Here is a 16320-nt window from a genome sequence, read left to right as displayed (position 1 = left end):
CCTTTGGGACCTAGTCATACGGTGAGGAATCTGTGGAAAGATGTAACCATGTGAAAAAAATTACCTCGCTTCAGTAGCAATATTTTTGGAGGATACATAATCTTCCTGCATATCGCTAACTCACCTCTCTCCTTCCCACTAAGCTAGTGCCACAGTTTAGAAGGTGTCTAAACATTGTCGGCCCGGGCACATTTGGGGCTCCCATCATATTTTTTTGTGGATCCTTTGATGGAGTGGAGGGGTGCATCAGCTGCTGATAATTGATGAATATGTTTAATGGTCTTCTTAATGTGCTGTATTCTATTCTGTGCCCTCGATGCTTTCCGTTTCTTGGTTGTATGTTTCTGATTTTGTATTTTCAATGAAATCCCCCCAAAAAGTGATGTTATAGTTAGGTTTTGGAATGAGACGCAAGCTAATGTTAAAACACATGAAACCCATTGAAATACTGCAGTTTCTTAGCCATTGCTGGGGACTCCTGCTGGGATACGTGGGTGCATATTTTTCATAAACTGTAGTTTATTGACTGATGCTCATCACCTGTTTGAAGCCACATCTGCTTTGAATGGAAAATAAACCATAATCTTTCCACAACAAAGTGTCAAAACATGTTGTGCTATATTTATGGGTATCTTGGTTCCTCTCCACGTGCCTCAATAGGGCTTAGATTGAATATCAAGAACTGACACCAGCGTGCCAGTTGGTACATAATACACGCTAGTATTTTCACATTTGGAGCCTGGGTCACAGCTCAAGCTGCATGCCACCCACCTGGTGATGTTGGAGTGTCATTGCTGGTCGTGGGGGAGAGGTTTTCCTGACCTGTCTGAAGCCTGAAAGCAGTATTCATAAATTGAAGAATCTACAAAAGGCTTTTTCGTCCACCAGAAAAATTGTTACTATAGGGAAGTCACTTTTTCTTTAGACATGTTCTTGTTCTCCAGTAACAAGTTCCAATCTTAGAAGCATATTTTTGTATTGGCTACTATATTTGCATTTTGCTGATCATTGTTAGTCAGAACTTGAGTTTTGCTTCGTAAAGGTATAACAAATGAGAAAAGCTTGATTAAGAATGAGGGAATATTGAGATAATCCATTTTGTTCTGATTCTTGCTTCACATTTTTTTAGGTTTTGATTATACAAGCAATGTACTCGCTGGAAAGCTTTATGACATTCCAGTGACTGGGACTGTGGGTCATTCTTATGTCTCTTCCTTTTCTTCCATAGAAGAGGTGCATCCAAGGGTAAGTATATTTGTGTTTCTAGTGTTGTGGTAGATTATAGATATTACATTGTATGATGCTTAAAATGGAGTATGAACTGCATTATACTTTATGAACAACATAAAAAAAAAATCTTTATATCTTTTACAAGAATGTATACATCAGCTCATGACCACAGAGAACCAGCAATGCGAAATCGGTATTGTTTTCCCCCTCCGCTCCAGCAATATTGACCAGGATACCTCAAATAAACATATTGTACATTTCACTTGGTAGCAGAATTCATGTGATATCCAGGTGGGCCATCAGATCAGCACGGGCGCTGAACGCACCCACCACCACATTGCACTCAGCCATCTGCCAATAGTTCAGTTCACAGGGGGGTGACGGATGGAAGAGCAAGAAGGTAAGTATGCAATGGTTGCCAAATATCTCGAGGCCTGGATGTGGGTGGAAGTAATTCAGCATAGAGAGTCAATTGTTCATTGCAATATATTGTAATTTAGCCTTATCTTAAATGTAGACACTCTGCCTCTTCCCCAGTAGCAAGTCAGCCGCCTCTTAGCCAGTAACAGCGATGGTGCCACATATCGCCTGTTCGAGGTCTGTACATCCCTCCCATATCATAGTATGGCCACCATAGGGAAGAGCTGGATATTCTCCTAAATCATACTGATTAGCGTAGCCTATATTTCAATCCAACAGGACTGTATCGCACTGCACGACCATGCCAGTTTTAGAAAATCCACACCTGCCTCCCTACATCTTTCATCTGGGCTCAGGCCAAACCTGTACATGATAGGGGGGTATAGTATACTCTCTGTAAAAACTTGTAGTGTATCATACAGAGACTGCTGCTGGGGGACACTTGACCCGTCTGTGCAAAAAAACTTCCACTGTACATTAGAAATCTCTATCCTCAGCTCTGCCTTCCATTGCTGGTTGGCATGCACTTGAATGACTAGTCACTCCACCTGCGCTACTCGATAAATGCACAAAATAAATATTTGGTGGAAGTGGACTGTACTCAGTGATCTATAGTGTGTTGAATGTGGGGGAGGGTGTCTGTCTGAAAATCAGCGGGAGAAGCCCTGCAGTTGCTTTTCAATCGGTAGTATGTAAATACCTCAAGGGACGTCCCTGTGGCCTCTCCCATGTACTCAGCATGAGAAATCTGCCATCTCTGTAGAGATCTCCCTAGCGTTTTAGGCCCATTGATTTAAACTGGATCTGAAAGAAACACGTTGGTTATAAATTCCTTACCTTAGAATTACCCCCAGTCGTCAGACTGGATCCGGAATTTTTTTTTATCAGCAGTACCTCTGCGCGTCGTAAGGTGGCGTCGGTCGGCTCCGCGTCTGTCATCGGCGTTGTGGTCGCCGGGATAACGTCATGGCAGCTACTTAGACGCCTCCCTCGCGCGCTGACATCAGTTCTTTATTTTTTCGCGCCTGCCAGCACAGATCCTGGAAGAGCGGTACCTCAGTAATTTTTTGACTAACTTTTTATTGACTTTTGTCAACGTCTTTTCTTGAGTCTTCGACTACGTAAGGTGCACGAGGGATGCCCGGTTTCAAGGCCGGCGGTTCCTGTCATCAAATGATGTTGGTGACGGATCCGCGGTATGCAGACAAAATATCGATTTTTTAAATATCGACATACAATAATGTCGATGTTTAAATATTGAAGGGACATAATATAGAAGGTAAGTTATATCGATAGATTTAATATCGATATTAGTAATATCGATGTTAGTAATATCGATGTTAACAATTTCGATGTTACTAATATTGATTTTTATATTATGTATATTATGTATTATGTTTTTAATTTATATTTATGTAATTTAAATAAATTTGATATTTTAGTACTGTAGCGGGTTGTGGGTTTATAGGGGAATAGGGTGGGAAGTAATTTAATTATACTAAATTAATTATTAATTATCAGGAATTATAAATTAATTTTAATTAATTGGTAATTAATTTTAATCAATTGGTAATTTATTTTTATTAATTGATAAATTATGTTCTGTAGCGGGTTGTGGGTTTATAGGGGAATAGGGTGGGAAGTAATTTAATTATACTAAATTAATAAATAATTATTAGGAATTATAAATTAATTTTAATCAATTGGTAATTAATGTTAATTGGTAATTTATTTTTATTAATTGATAAATTGATAATTATGTTCTGTAGCGGGTTGTGGGTTTATAGGGGAATAGGGTGGGAAGTAATTTAATTATACTAAATTAATTATTAAGGAATTATAAATTAATTTTAATTAATTGGTAATTCATTTTAATTAATTGGTAATTTATTGTTATTTGATTAATAGATCATTATGTTCTGTAGTGGGTTGTGGGTTTATAGGAGAATAGGGTGGGAAGTAATTTAAATGTAATTAGGTAATGTATTTTAATTAATTGTTTTGTTAATTATATTGGTAATTAATTAATTGGTTATTAATTATTATTAATTGGAATTAATTAATGTTTTTAGTTACTTATTTATTGCTAATTATGTTTTTAATAATTATGTATTGGTATTTGTAAATGGTTTATATTTAATATTTAAGTTTTTTTTATTATTTTAAAAAATACATTTATTTATAAGTATGTTATTTTTACCCCTACGCTATCCAACACTTTCCTTACTGTTGCACTCTCTGGAGTTGGAATAGTAATTTTAATCCTACGCTATCCAACACTTTCCCTACTGTTGCACTCTGTGGAGTGGGAATAGTAATTTTTACCCCTACGCTATCCAACACTTTCCCTACTGTTGTACTCTCTGGAGTTGGAATAGTAATTTTACCCGTACGCTATCCAACCCTTTCCCTACTCTTGCACTCTCTGGAGTGGGAATAGTAATTTTTACCCCTATGCTATCCAACACTTTCCCTACTGTTGCACTCTCTGGAGTGGGAATAGTAATTTTTACCTCTACGCTATCCAACACTTTCCCTAGTTGGAATAGTAATTTTTACCCCTATGCTATCCAACACTTTCCTTACTGTTGCACTCTCTGGAGTGGGAATAGTAATTTTTACCCCTACGCTATCCAACATTTACTTACTTTTTTTAATTTGTTTTACATTTTGATTAATTGTTATTTATATTATTATTTTATGTGTATACATTTATTATATTTTTATTTATTTATAAGTTATTAAAATAATTTTTGGGAGTTATTATAGAAGTATATAATATGTATTATATCTATCTTATTATTTGTTTATTAAATTATTTATTAATTTTAAATATTATAATATATTTTTAACTATGTTTATTACATTTATAAGTATTTTGTTTATATTACATTTATTTTTAATTTAAAAAAACGATATTTTTTTAAAACGATATTTTGGACATCGATATTTTATTTTCGATATTTTTGTACTTACCTGGTTAGAGATAGGATGTCGATATTTTTGTAATCTATATTTTTGTTGCGATATTTTTGTAGGTAGATATTTTTGTAATCGATATTTTGTCATAGATCCCGGATCCGCAACGCTTGTCTCTTTTTTTGCCTGGAGCGCGACTACGACCTCAAGTTGTGCTCTGACTGAATGTTGTTGACGCCAAAGGCTTTGTAGGCGTGGTCCCGAAAGCTGCTTGAAGACCGGCAGTCGCCTCCACGCCGTTCGAGGTCCCGGTTGAGAGGGAGGTCGAGGGACCGGTTGCGGAGCCATTGCCATTCCAGCTCGAAATCATTGAAATCTTCGCACTCTGTGTCGGGTAAGTCGAAGCATAAGAAGAAGTCGAAGAAGCATCATCGCTCTGACTTTTCCTAGTCAGTCAGCCGATTCGACGAGGTGCGCGGGTTGTGCCACCCCCGCGGATCTGCTCGCAGAGCCCGTAGGGTCGACTCAGAGCTTTCCTCCCTTTCAGGGACCCGGAGCGACCCCCGCCCAGCTTCGTACGTTCTACGAGGCGATACATGCCATCTTTGGTCGTACCGACCCTGCCGCTGCACCTTCGGGCCCTGTGGACTCGGTTAGGGGGCCTAGGTTTCTGCTGCCGGCGGCTCCGGCCCTGGCAACGCAGGCCCCCCTTGGATCCAGGATTCAGAAAAGGGGGTGGTGATGAACAGAGTGTCTGAATTAAGCAGACCACTCTTACCCAGTCCAAAGATCAGGGCTTGATCCATCACCGTTATTTAGCTCACTGCCCCATCCCAGCTCAGAACCTGGCTATATGCAAATTAGTCTGTCCCTGGCCCAGTGCATCATGGGAACAGGGCAGACCAAACTACCAAGCCAATTCTTCACCAGAAAGGAGTCCCTTGCTCACTGCACCATCAGGATTCAAGCAAGCCGGGCCGAAGACGGCTGTAATGCCAGAAACCGGTCCCCGGAAGCTTGTTTCCTTTCCAGTAAAGAATTGGCTTGGTAGTTTGGTCTGCCCTGTTCCCATGATGCACTGGGCCAGGGACAGACTAATTTGCATATAGCCAGGTTCTGAACTGGGATGGTGCAGTGAGCTAAAAAACGGTGATGGATCAAGCCCTGATCTGTTGACTGGGTAGGAGTGTTCAGATACTCTGTCCATCACCACCCCCTTTTTGAATCCCCTTGGATCCAGGCCTGGAGCCGGATCGGCGCTGGTTGACCTTATTACACCTCCACCCGCGCCGCTTCCGACGGCACCACCTCCGTGCCAGACACCGGTCGCCCCTCTGGCCTGCGTCGATCCCAGCCTCCTTCCCAACACGAACACTGAGCCGAACCGGCGTGGACCGCCACCAGGCCAGGCGCTAGGTAGGGTTTTCATGCCCTTGTTCACTCCTGGGGCCCCTTTCTAACCACAGTGGCACCCAGAGAAAGATGAGGAGGACTGGGAGGGGTCAGGTGACCCTTTAATTGACCAGCTTGAGCCTGAACAGGACTGCAGAGAGGAACTGGTGGATGCCAGTAGTCTTGACACATCACCCGACCTTGGCATGTTGTCTCCTCCTACCGCAGCTATGGAGGAGGGAGCGTCATACGCTGTGGTGTTGCTTAGGGCGGCCGAGGCTCTCCACCTCGAGCTTCATACGGTGGCCGTCAGGGCTATCCTGATTGAGGTGCTTTAACCGGGGGCGAGCTTTTTGGAGCCCCTGCTTCCATTTAAAGAGGCCCTCACTGAGGTCCTTTTGGGCACCTGGTCCTGGCTCAACATGGGGGCTCCCGTGGACAGGATGATATTGGAGCACGGTCTGAGAGTATATTTATGCTTATTTGGGTCCCTTATATTGAGAGGGTCAAGGCTGCATCAATAAAGAACATATTGATTCTAGAATAGGATCCGAGTTCGGCTGAGAAGAAAGTATAGCTTCCTTCAGTGGTACAAGATCTGTGCAATCTGTCTATTATTTGCAGGTCCGCCATGTACCTGTCTGAGGGTTTTGGAGGAGGATTCCCTCCATACTGGTTTGTGGTAATGTCTATGCCCAGTTTTAGTGTTGCATTATCACCTCCTAAATGTGACTTCTTTCACAAATTCTGTCGCTAATGCAAAAAGAATTTGAAAAGGATTTCTCTTTGTTTTAATAAGGTGCATATATAGAAAAAGAGGCAAACATTTAGCTGCGGATGCCCCTTATGCGTACAGTTCTGCTCCTTTGAACTTCATATTGAGCTTCAAAGCAGAAGGGCAGGCCTCTCTACCTCATCCTCTTAGTAGGAAATCCTTCTTTTCTACATGGTTAACACAGATTTTTCACCTTATCTGTGCACTTTACCCCTGCTGACCCGTGGCAAAGTACTTGTGCTTCCCCCATTAAACGTGGTTAAATTGACGTATTCCTATATGGCATATTTGACTTGCCTCTTACTCCCTAGTATATGGTGTAGAAAGTGCACCCAGGGACTGGAAGTTAAAGGCCACTGGTAGACTGCAGCACCTATTGTATTATCCACTACAGTAGCAGGCCAAACATAGCTTCAGGTCTACCCTGTACAGTCTGACTGCTGCAGTGTAAACCCTGCAGTACAACCTAGAAAAATAGCTGAGTTGCCACTATGTAGGCCTTGCTGCCCACAAGGATGGATCCATGGTATTTAAAAGTGGGACATGTAGAAAATGAATATTACCATGTCCCTAAAGGGACAAGAAAATGCTAGTTTAAGTGGCAGGCCTAGATGTTCTGTGTAGAAACAGGAGTACAGATCAAAATACTAATAACTCAGTAAAGGGAACTGCTACACACACTCAATTAAACAACTATTTTTATTAGTTATTAAAATGTAATTCTGTGATGAAGTTGGATTTAAAAAGAAAAATATTCGGGGAAAGTAACGTTTAGAAAGTTACATTTTACCTGCCTGGACTGCAAATTAGCGTAAACCTCTGGCAGCTCTTAGCCTGTGCTCAAGCCTTGAGTAGGTGTTAATGAGGTGGGACATGCCTCCCAGGAGCAAATAGTGGCCTGACCTGAATGGGCAGAAGTGACACCTCTTAGCCCAACAGAGTGTGGACAGTAGGGGCTCTGGGTCTCCTTTTGACAGCACAGTGTTACATGTAACACTAGGAGCACACTTGAAAGGGAAGGATGCCAAGAGCATTCTTTCTGGTTGCTGAAGGACCCTGTTTTTGTCCCACCAGACTTCTATGTTATGTTAACAGTTTTCTAAAGCGCACAGCTGCCCCAGCAAAGGGGCGTCCCGGCGCTATCAGATCTACACACACAACAATCCAGAGAGGTTAAACCACTGCAACCCTGTCCATAGCCTATGCAGAAGAGAAAAGAAAGGTTTTAATGGCCTTTCGAAAAACGAGCAGATCCTCCAAGCCCCGTATATGTAACGGCAGAGAATTCCAAAGCTTGGCAGCTAAAAGACGGAAAGACAGCCCTCCAGCCCGGCAGCGTTTGAACCGTGGGACAGACGCCATATACTGTCTGAGGGAGCGCAGCTGTCGCTGAGGGACATATGGACTTAACAGGTCACACAAGAGAGATGGACTGCTCAGTTTTAGGATCTTGAAAGATAAAGAGCTTTAAACTGGATCCGTTTGTCAATCGGAAGCCAGTGTAGCCCTTGAATTGTAGCTCTAACCGAGCAGTGGCGGGGAAGACTTATCAGAGCTCGGGCTGCAGAGTTTTGAACTCATTGTAGTTGCCGAATTTTCGCTTTATTGGCCCCTAAAAGCAGAGAGCTGGCGTAGTCTAGGCGCGATAGTATCGTGGACTGCACAATAAGCTGTCGGACGGCAGGATCAAAGAATTTTAGTAGGGGTTTAAGACCCCTTAGCAGTCCTATACAGGTAGCAGCAACTCTCTTCGTATGGTTCTGGAAGCTGAGCTTGGAATCCATCCAGACCCCAAGGTTCTTTATCTCGGACTTAGGCAAGGGCATGGGACCGAGGGGTGCTGGCCACCAATGCTCATTCCAGAGGGCCGCATTCTTCCCTACCAGCAAAACCTCTGTTTTGCTTGCTTTAAGTTGCAAGCAATTATCCGTCATCCATTGAGCCACTGCTGTCAACCCGTCTCTAAATCTGGTAGCTGCCATTGATGGTCCTTCAGCTAAGGTGATAACAAGCTGGGTGTCATCCGCGTAGGATACCATCTTAAGGTCCCATCTTTTGGTGACAGCAGGCAGAGGTTGACGTACAGGTTAAACAGTGATGGGCTCAATGCTGAGCCCTGTGGGACCCCCTGTCCGATAGTATGGGATTGAGAGAGAAACGGAGGGGCCGACACACGGAAGGATCTTTCTGTCAAGAATGACCGGAACCATTCAATACCAGTGACCCCTGCTGCCTCCAGACGATGGAGAAGGATGCCATGTGACACCGTGTCAAAGGCAGCGCTGAGATCTAGCAAAATCAGCGCTGCACTTTGGCCGGCGTCCAGGACAGACCGAAGGTATTCCGTGGTGGCAAGCAGGCCGTTTCCGTGCTGTGGCCTGGCCTGAAGCCGTTCTGTGATTGATCCAGAACGTTGAGAACTCAGGAATTGGGATAGTGAGTTGTTAACATGAGCTTCAGCAAGCTTGGCCACCCACGGAAGAAGTGAGATTGGTCTAAAATTCTCGGGTTTTAAGGGATCTAGTGTGGGCTTCTTAATAATAGGAGACACCCAGGCCTCTTTCCAGGCAACCGGCACCATAGCCATGGAGAAAGACAGGTTCAGTATTTGACATAACGTCTGGCGAAGAGACGGAAGTGAATCATTAAATTGGGGCGGTCTCATGGGGTCAGAAGAGGAGCTGGATTTGATTCTCCTGGCCAGTCTAGTCAATTCCTTCTCGGACATCGCTGGAATAGCTAAAAGCGTGGGGCTAGACTCATCCCTAGCAGGTAACACGAAGGTATCTGGGGCCACAAGTGGGAAGGATTGATAGATCCTTTGCACTTTCTCAACGAAAAATGTCGCAAGCTCCTCACAATGTTGTGTGGATGTAACACTAGGTAGGGCCTCTTTCCTACTCTTAAGCTCTTTAAAAATGTCAAGTATACATTTAGTTGGATTAGAGCTTGAATTTATTTCCTTCGCATAAAACGCCGCCTGTGCAGCGCAGATCGCTCTATGATGGAGCTTAATTTTGGACAGATAAGTTACTTTATCTCCCTCAGTGTAGTTCCTTCTCCAAGCACGTTCCGCTTTCTTGCAGGCTTTCCTGAGGACTCTTAAGGACTCATCGTACCAAGGACTCGAGTTGGAGGTGCACCCCTTGGTCCACTTTGCAGGGATAAAGGTATCTAACACATTTAATATCCAGTCGCAAAACGCTGTGTAGGCCTCCTCAGGGTTTGTCAACTCTCCCAAGGGATGGGTCATAAGGAAGGCATGGAAATCTTCAAGCTTAAATTTATGCCATGGGCGTCTAAAGACCAGATTGTCAGCATCTAGTGTAAAGGGATCTGAAATAGGAAGCCTTATTTCTATCAGAAAATGGTCGGTCCATCCTATGGGTTTAGGCATAGCTATGCTACAGGCTGGGATGTTGGAAAAAAACGGATCCAGTATGTGTCCGGCCGTGTGGGTAGCATCACACACTAGCTGGTCCAGCTGCAGCGCACCCAGGTCTGCTAACAGACTACAGATAGCACTTTCCTGAAGCTGGTCAAAGTGAAGGTTAAGGTCGCCCAAGATCGTAAAATTGGCAGACACCACTACTAAATCACTTGCCGTATCTAAGAGTGCCTCTATAAACTTAGTAGCCGGTCCTGGGGGGCGGTTGATATACAGTCCCGAAAAGGTGAAATGCGGACTTATGTTTAACCTAAAACGGGCACATTCACATTCCCTGATATTCTCCTTGGTGAAAGAACAAGGATACTGGGATTTAGAGATAATCGCAATGCCCCCACCTCTAGCATCTCTATTTATAGTGGTAATAGAGTAGCCCACAGGAAGGGTAAGATTGGGCATAGCTGTCATGTCATCCCTAAGCCAGGTTTCACATACAAATAAGATATCAGGGGACTCCTCGGAAATGAGATCATGAATTTCGATATGGTGCTTGACAAGTGATCTGACATTTAGTTTGTATATTTTAAGCTGGACTAGATGTGTTCTATCCGCTACTACTCGAACAAGCCCAGGGGTGGGTGTACTAAAGTTACAGCTAGGGCACTTCAGGTTTGTTTCTCCCATATGAGAAGCGTGTATTCTGCATTCACCAATCCCTGAATTCAATGTTAAAAGAGTCTCGCGTCTATAGCGGAGAGTCTCGTTCAAATTTTGCCCAGCAGTTTTGGCCAGAGGTGACGTCCAGGCGCAGACGGGCTTGCCTTTGGCGCGCCCGCCCGCTGCGCGGACGAATGCGAATAGTCATTTAAAGGGGCGGAACCCAGTACTCCTCCCAAAATGGCGGCTTACCCCTGACTCAGTCCCGCTACAGCGCCTACAGAGCTTCGAGGGCTCAAGGGTGAGGAAATAGTAAGTGGCAAAAGCGGAGAGTGCAAGTTTAAAAAAACAATCTTATTAAAATAGTAGCAGTCTCTATCTTTCCCGGCTGAGCCTCAGGAAAGTGTGCAAGTTCTAATTCTCTGTGTTAGTTGTTACAGTGCCTGATCCAGACTAGATTTTAGTGTTAAATGTGGGGTGACACCACTTGGATTACTATAGTACATTCCCTAGACTCGGAGCCCAAGTTTAGTGTGGCCAAAGACCTTCGCCATTTTGGATTTGCCATGACATATTGCATTTTGAGCCTGTTCGCACTAAGGTAAACAGAAACTACTGCAAATGTACGTCAGTCAGTGCCTGGGAACTTTTATGCCATTGGTTACGGAGGAGTCAAAAGTCACACCCACCATCTGGCTAGTGACTGGCAGAAATGTGTCTCCTGCAGGCATACACTTCAGAACACTTTCTGGACCTGGGGAAGATCATAAAAGGACACGACTTGCTCCGAAACATGAGATGAACCATGAAATACTAGACTTGTACCCTGGACAATGAAGTGCACTGCAAGGGTCCATTGTGGCTGCAGGGAGACAACAAGTTGCGAGAGGCCTTTTCCTTGAAGTGCTCAACTAGCCAGTGACCATCATTTGAGCTTTGTGCTTTTGGTGCTATTTCTACGTAAATCTTTAAAAATTAACTCCAATTCCCCTTATTGTATTTTTGTGTCATTTTGTTTTCTTTTATCTTAGTCTTTTTTTGTTTTTTTGTTTCTTATTCGGTTTGGGAATTCTTAGTATTTAGCATTTTGTCTTTATTACTGTTTGGTACTGCATGAATACTTTAAACATTGAGATGGAGAAAAGGAAAAGAGCTGAAGAAGATTTACTGTCCATCAGCGCGGCTACTATCACTTGAAATGCCTGTAGATACTCCGGTACCTCCAGAGGTGAAGAAGGCACCAATATAAGTATGTGGCTCTTAGACATAGCCATGTTTTGCCTGCTTTGGGGCAAGCATACAAATTGTTGAGCGCAGAACATCTTCCATTTGCGCCTTTTGGATGAGCACCTAATAAATTATTTAAAATTTTACTGCTCACTGTTCATTCCATTTACTGCTCACTGTTCATTCCATTTTTCTTTTTTTCACTCCCGCCAGTTAATAGGTTGTTCATGTAAAGTTTTGAGAAATTTTTGTGTTAAAAAATAGAACACTTATCAGCTTCCTGATTTAAGAAAAATAAATAAATATAAAGGGCTTCAAAGGTAATAATGTCTTTTGTTTTATACCATGGCACAGAATGTGCTTACAGATTAATCACAAAGGCACCAGGACAGACTGACTACACCGTATATGAAATGTCCTCTGGGCCCATCCAGTGGACCCTCCAGGACAATCTCTACACTTGATAAATAACACCAGAGCGGCTGACTTAAAGAGATCCAGAGGTTTGTGGTAATTGTTGCCGCGCATGGTTACTCCCATGGCGTCTGTTTGCCGCGCTCGGCTTGGCTGTGCACAGAAAAAGATTCTAAATCTTCCCTTTAATGGCTCTTCCTTATTTGGGGCTCACGCCGACAAAGAAATGAACAATGGACAAGTTGAAGACAGAGCTTGATACTGTCCAGGCGGTTGGTTTGGAGAAAAATGAATTCCAGAAACATTTTCATCAGGGCAACAAACGTTCCTTCCAGCAGAGGGTTCCAACTCCCTAAAGGAACCAGGGGGTATACTCTCTGTACTTCCTAGTACAAAAGCGAGGAGTAGCCATAGAGTAAAGACCTATTCTCGACCTGCGTCTGCTGAACAGGTTTATAAGAAAGGAGAAATTCCGAATGAGACAGTGGTCACAGATGCCTCAATGCAAGGCTGGGGAGCTCATATGACCCAGCTTTAGGTACAAGGTCTTTGGTCCGAGACAGAAGTTATTACATCAACTTCTTTGAGCTGCGGGCAATCTGGCGCTCAAGTCCCTATATCTGTCCCTGCAATCTACCTGCATTCAGATTCAGACGGACAACACTACAACAACGTTCTATGTGAACAAGCAAGGAGGCATCAGATCACGAGTCCTATCTCTGGAAGCCCAATCCATATGGCAGTGGCTACTGGCGGGGAAGCTCTCAATCGCCGCAGTCCATCTTCCAGGAACCCTAAACGTGCAGGCAGACTGTCTCAGCAGAGACTTCGTAGAAGCGCACGACTGGGTGCTCAACGACGAAGTCGCTCAGGAGGTCTTTCGCCAATGGGGAGTGCCTGACATAGATCTGTTTGCAGACGCGGCAAACACGAAATGCCCCATCATCGCGTCCAGTTCCCCAGCAGGGATCACGGGGAATGCGCTTTTGATCAGCTGGTCGCAGACATTGCTGTACACTTTTCCTCCACTCCCTCTGATCCCGGCGGTCATACAGAAGTTCTACAGGACCAACACCAGAATGATCCTGATAGCGCCAGAGTGACCCCGCCAATGGTGGTACCCGGATCTTCTTCAATTGTCAGAGGTTCCACACCGGAGGCTGCCCTGCCGCCCGGACTTACTGACCATGAACAAGGGGAGAGTGTTTCATCCCAACCTCCCTTCCCTTCGTTTGACTGCATGGCTCCTGAAGTCATCCAGTACGGACATCTAGACCTATCAGCTGACTGTATGGACATTCTTAGAGAAGCAAAGAGACCCTCCACCAGAATGTCTTATGCTTTCAAGTAGAAGAGATTTTACCTTTGGTGTAAGGACACGCTCTTGATCCGACTCAAGGACAGGAGCAGGTGATTCTTCTACACTTGACGAGGTCAGGCCTGAAGTACCCCTCCATCAGGGTCCACCTAGCTCCTATCACAGCTTAAAGAACGTCTCCATTCCAGACCTCATTCTTCCAAATGCCTGTGGTCAAAGATTTCCTAGAAGGTCTTAAGGTGTTTCCGCCAGTGAGGTCCCCCTCTCCTCCCTGGGAGCTTAACATTGTCCTCACCAAGTTGATGGGTGCGCCTTTCGAGCCCATTCACAAGGCATCTTTACAGCACTTGACCTGGAAAGCTGCTTTGTTAGTAGCCATCACTTCAGCCCGAAGGATGAGCAAAATTCAGGCCCTGTGCTGCAAGGAGCCTTACACTGTGTTCCACGCCAATAGAGTAGTGTTACGGACTCATCCGGCTTCCTGCCCAAGGTGGTCTCGGATTTTCACATCAATCAGATTATCACTCTGCCCACATTTTTTCCTCATCCAACCACTCTCCCGGAGAGATCTTTAGGTTCTCTAGATCTCCGGAGGGTATTGAAGTTTTACCTTGCTAAAACCCTTCCACTTAGGTAGTCTGACCGGCTTTTTGTCAACTATGGTACTACAAATACCGGGCTGGCTGCTTCCAAAAGGTCTATTTCTAGATGGATCATATCCTGTATAGCTTTGGCCTACCAACTAGCTAACAAGGCTTTGCAGGGCAGACCACGTGCACACTCCACTAAAGGGAAAGCTTCTACCACAGCTCTCCTTCGTAACAATCCTATATCTGAGATTTGCAAGGCGGCTACATGACGCTCAGTACATACCTTTACATGCTATTACTGCCTAGATTCAGATGCCCGGGCCGATGCCCAGGTGGGGCAGGACTCTTTGAGGAATTTATTTGCATAACTGCAATTTGAATGTGACGTTAATTCTTGTTATGTATACTTTGTTGTTCGTCCGCGAGACTTTGGGTATGGGCTTGCTACTCTATTCATAGATTATGACTATTGATGAGTATCCCCTGGATGAGAAGGATTAGTTACTTACCTGTAATCCTAGTTTTCATCCAGGGGTATACTCATCAAAGTCATAAGCGACCCACCAACCTCCCCGGACGAGCATTTCTTTTGACGTTATTGTATATTGATTGCAGATCTACATAGGTGCACATGCGCCTCCAAAAAGAACTGACCTAACTGCCACCTGTGGTGCATCATGGGAGCAAGGGGTCTCCTGGAGGCCTTAAAGGCACGGTACCCCTACTCTAATGCCTTAAAGGCAAGGTGTCCATTTTTCTTTGTTTCTTAGTACTCTGCTGCAGCCTACAGGCAAATGCCTGCAATTACAAGCTTTCTTTATGGCAATAAAGCATTGTTGTATGGCAGTTGTCTACTGCTTCCTCTTTTCCTTATGGGTTGGGAAGGTATAGGTACTACAATGCTAACCTATGTAATTTCGGCATTTTTGCCATGTTGGAAACATTTTAGGCTGCATGTATGTTTTCACATATGCATATATATGTATATATATGTATTTTCTATATGCTCCGGGATCCCGCACATGGACCGGGATTATTCATAGATTATGACTTTGAGTATACCCCTGGATGAGAACTAGGATTACAGGTAAGTAACTAATCCTTCTGGTTACATCTCTTCATGTTTTCCTTAACCTTTGGTTAGTGCCCACAATGTGCAACATAAAGCGGAGAGTGGTCTTTCTTCCTCCTTTGTTCTGGGGTCTCTCTCTCTCTTTCTCTTTCTCTTTCTCTCTCACTTTCTCTCTCTCTCTCTCTCTTTTTTTCTCTCTCTCTCTCTCTTTTTTTCTCTCTCTTTTTTCTCTCTCTCTCTCTTTTTTCTCTCTCTCTAAGATATGGCTGGTGCCGTTTATACGTACCATACTTATACAGGTATGGTGTCGCGCCCTTCTGGCATTTTTTGTGGTGCCTTGCTTCCCGTTATCTTTTGCTCTTCCGAGCGAATTGGGTTGATGTCTGGCTATTCCGCCACAGCCTTTCCCATAGTCTGTCAATGTTGCCGGCTCAGTGCTTCTGGCATTTTCAGTTGTTCTGTCGCAGACCCACCTCCTCCTTGGGGTATGGCTGTGGTATTTATTCTAAGTTAGAGACAGCTAGACGCAGAGTCCTTATCAGATGTTTGAGTTAATTACCTTCAGTAACGATGTATCTGGTAGAGACATTGTCTAGCCGCATATTCCTTAACGCTCACCCATCCTTCCCATTCTGCGAGGACCTTGCCAGGTGGGCTTCTCCACTTGCCTTCTTTCAGTTGCCATTGGTTTTCTTTCAAGGGTTCTCACATAGTTACGCCCCTTTGAGAATTGCCACTCCCTCCAAGGGGCTTCTTTCCTGTAAAATGGTGCCTTTTGATTCACCTTCATCAGGAGATTCTTCTTCTCTTCTTCTTCTCCTGCTGCCTTCCCTTCCTCCTGCCTTCTCCATTGACTCGGGGCTCTTGTCTCCTCTATAGTCCTCTTCTTTGGAGATCTGTTGAGCCCTGTCAGACTTG

At 44.1% G+C, this 16320-nt stretch overlaps 1 protein-coding gene across 2 annotated transcripts in view; it reads left to right on the top strand.

Moving 5' to 3' along the window:
• The window catches only part of NAPRT (nicotinate phosphoribosyltransferase), a 367006-nt gene that overhangs the window by 185275 nt on the left and 165411 nt on the right, over window positions 1–16320 (top strand). For both annotated transcript variants that reach the window (XR_013610448.1, XM_078686638.1), the window contains exon 5: window positions 1130–1245. Coding sequence is in view for 1 of the 2 variants with exons in the window: in XM_078686638.1 (XP_078542764.1) it covers window positions 1130–1245 (116 nt within the window). In the remaining variant the exon portion in view is untranslated. The remainder of the gene's footprint in view (window positions 1–1129; window positions 1246–16320) is intronic.

This window comes from Lissotriton helveticus, chromosome 4_1 (genome assembly GCF_964261635.1).
Source record: "Lissotriton helveticus chromosome 4_1, aLisHel1.1, whole genome shotgun sequence".
NCBI lineage: Eukaryota > Metazoa > Chordata > Amphibia > Caudata > Salamandridae > Lissotriton > Lissotriton helveticus.
This window is presented reverse-complemented; position numbering and strand designations above follow the sequence as displayed.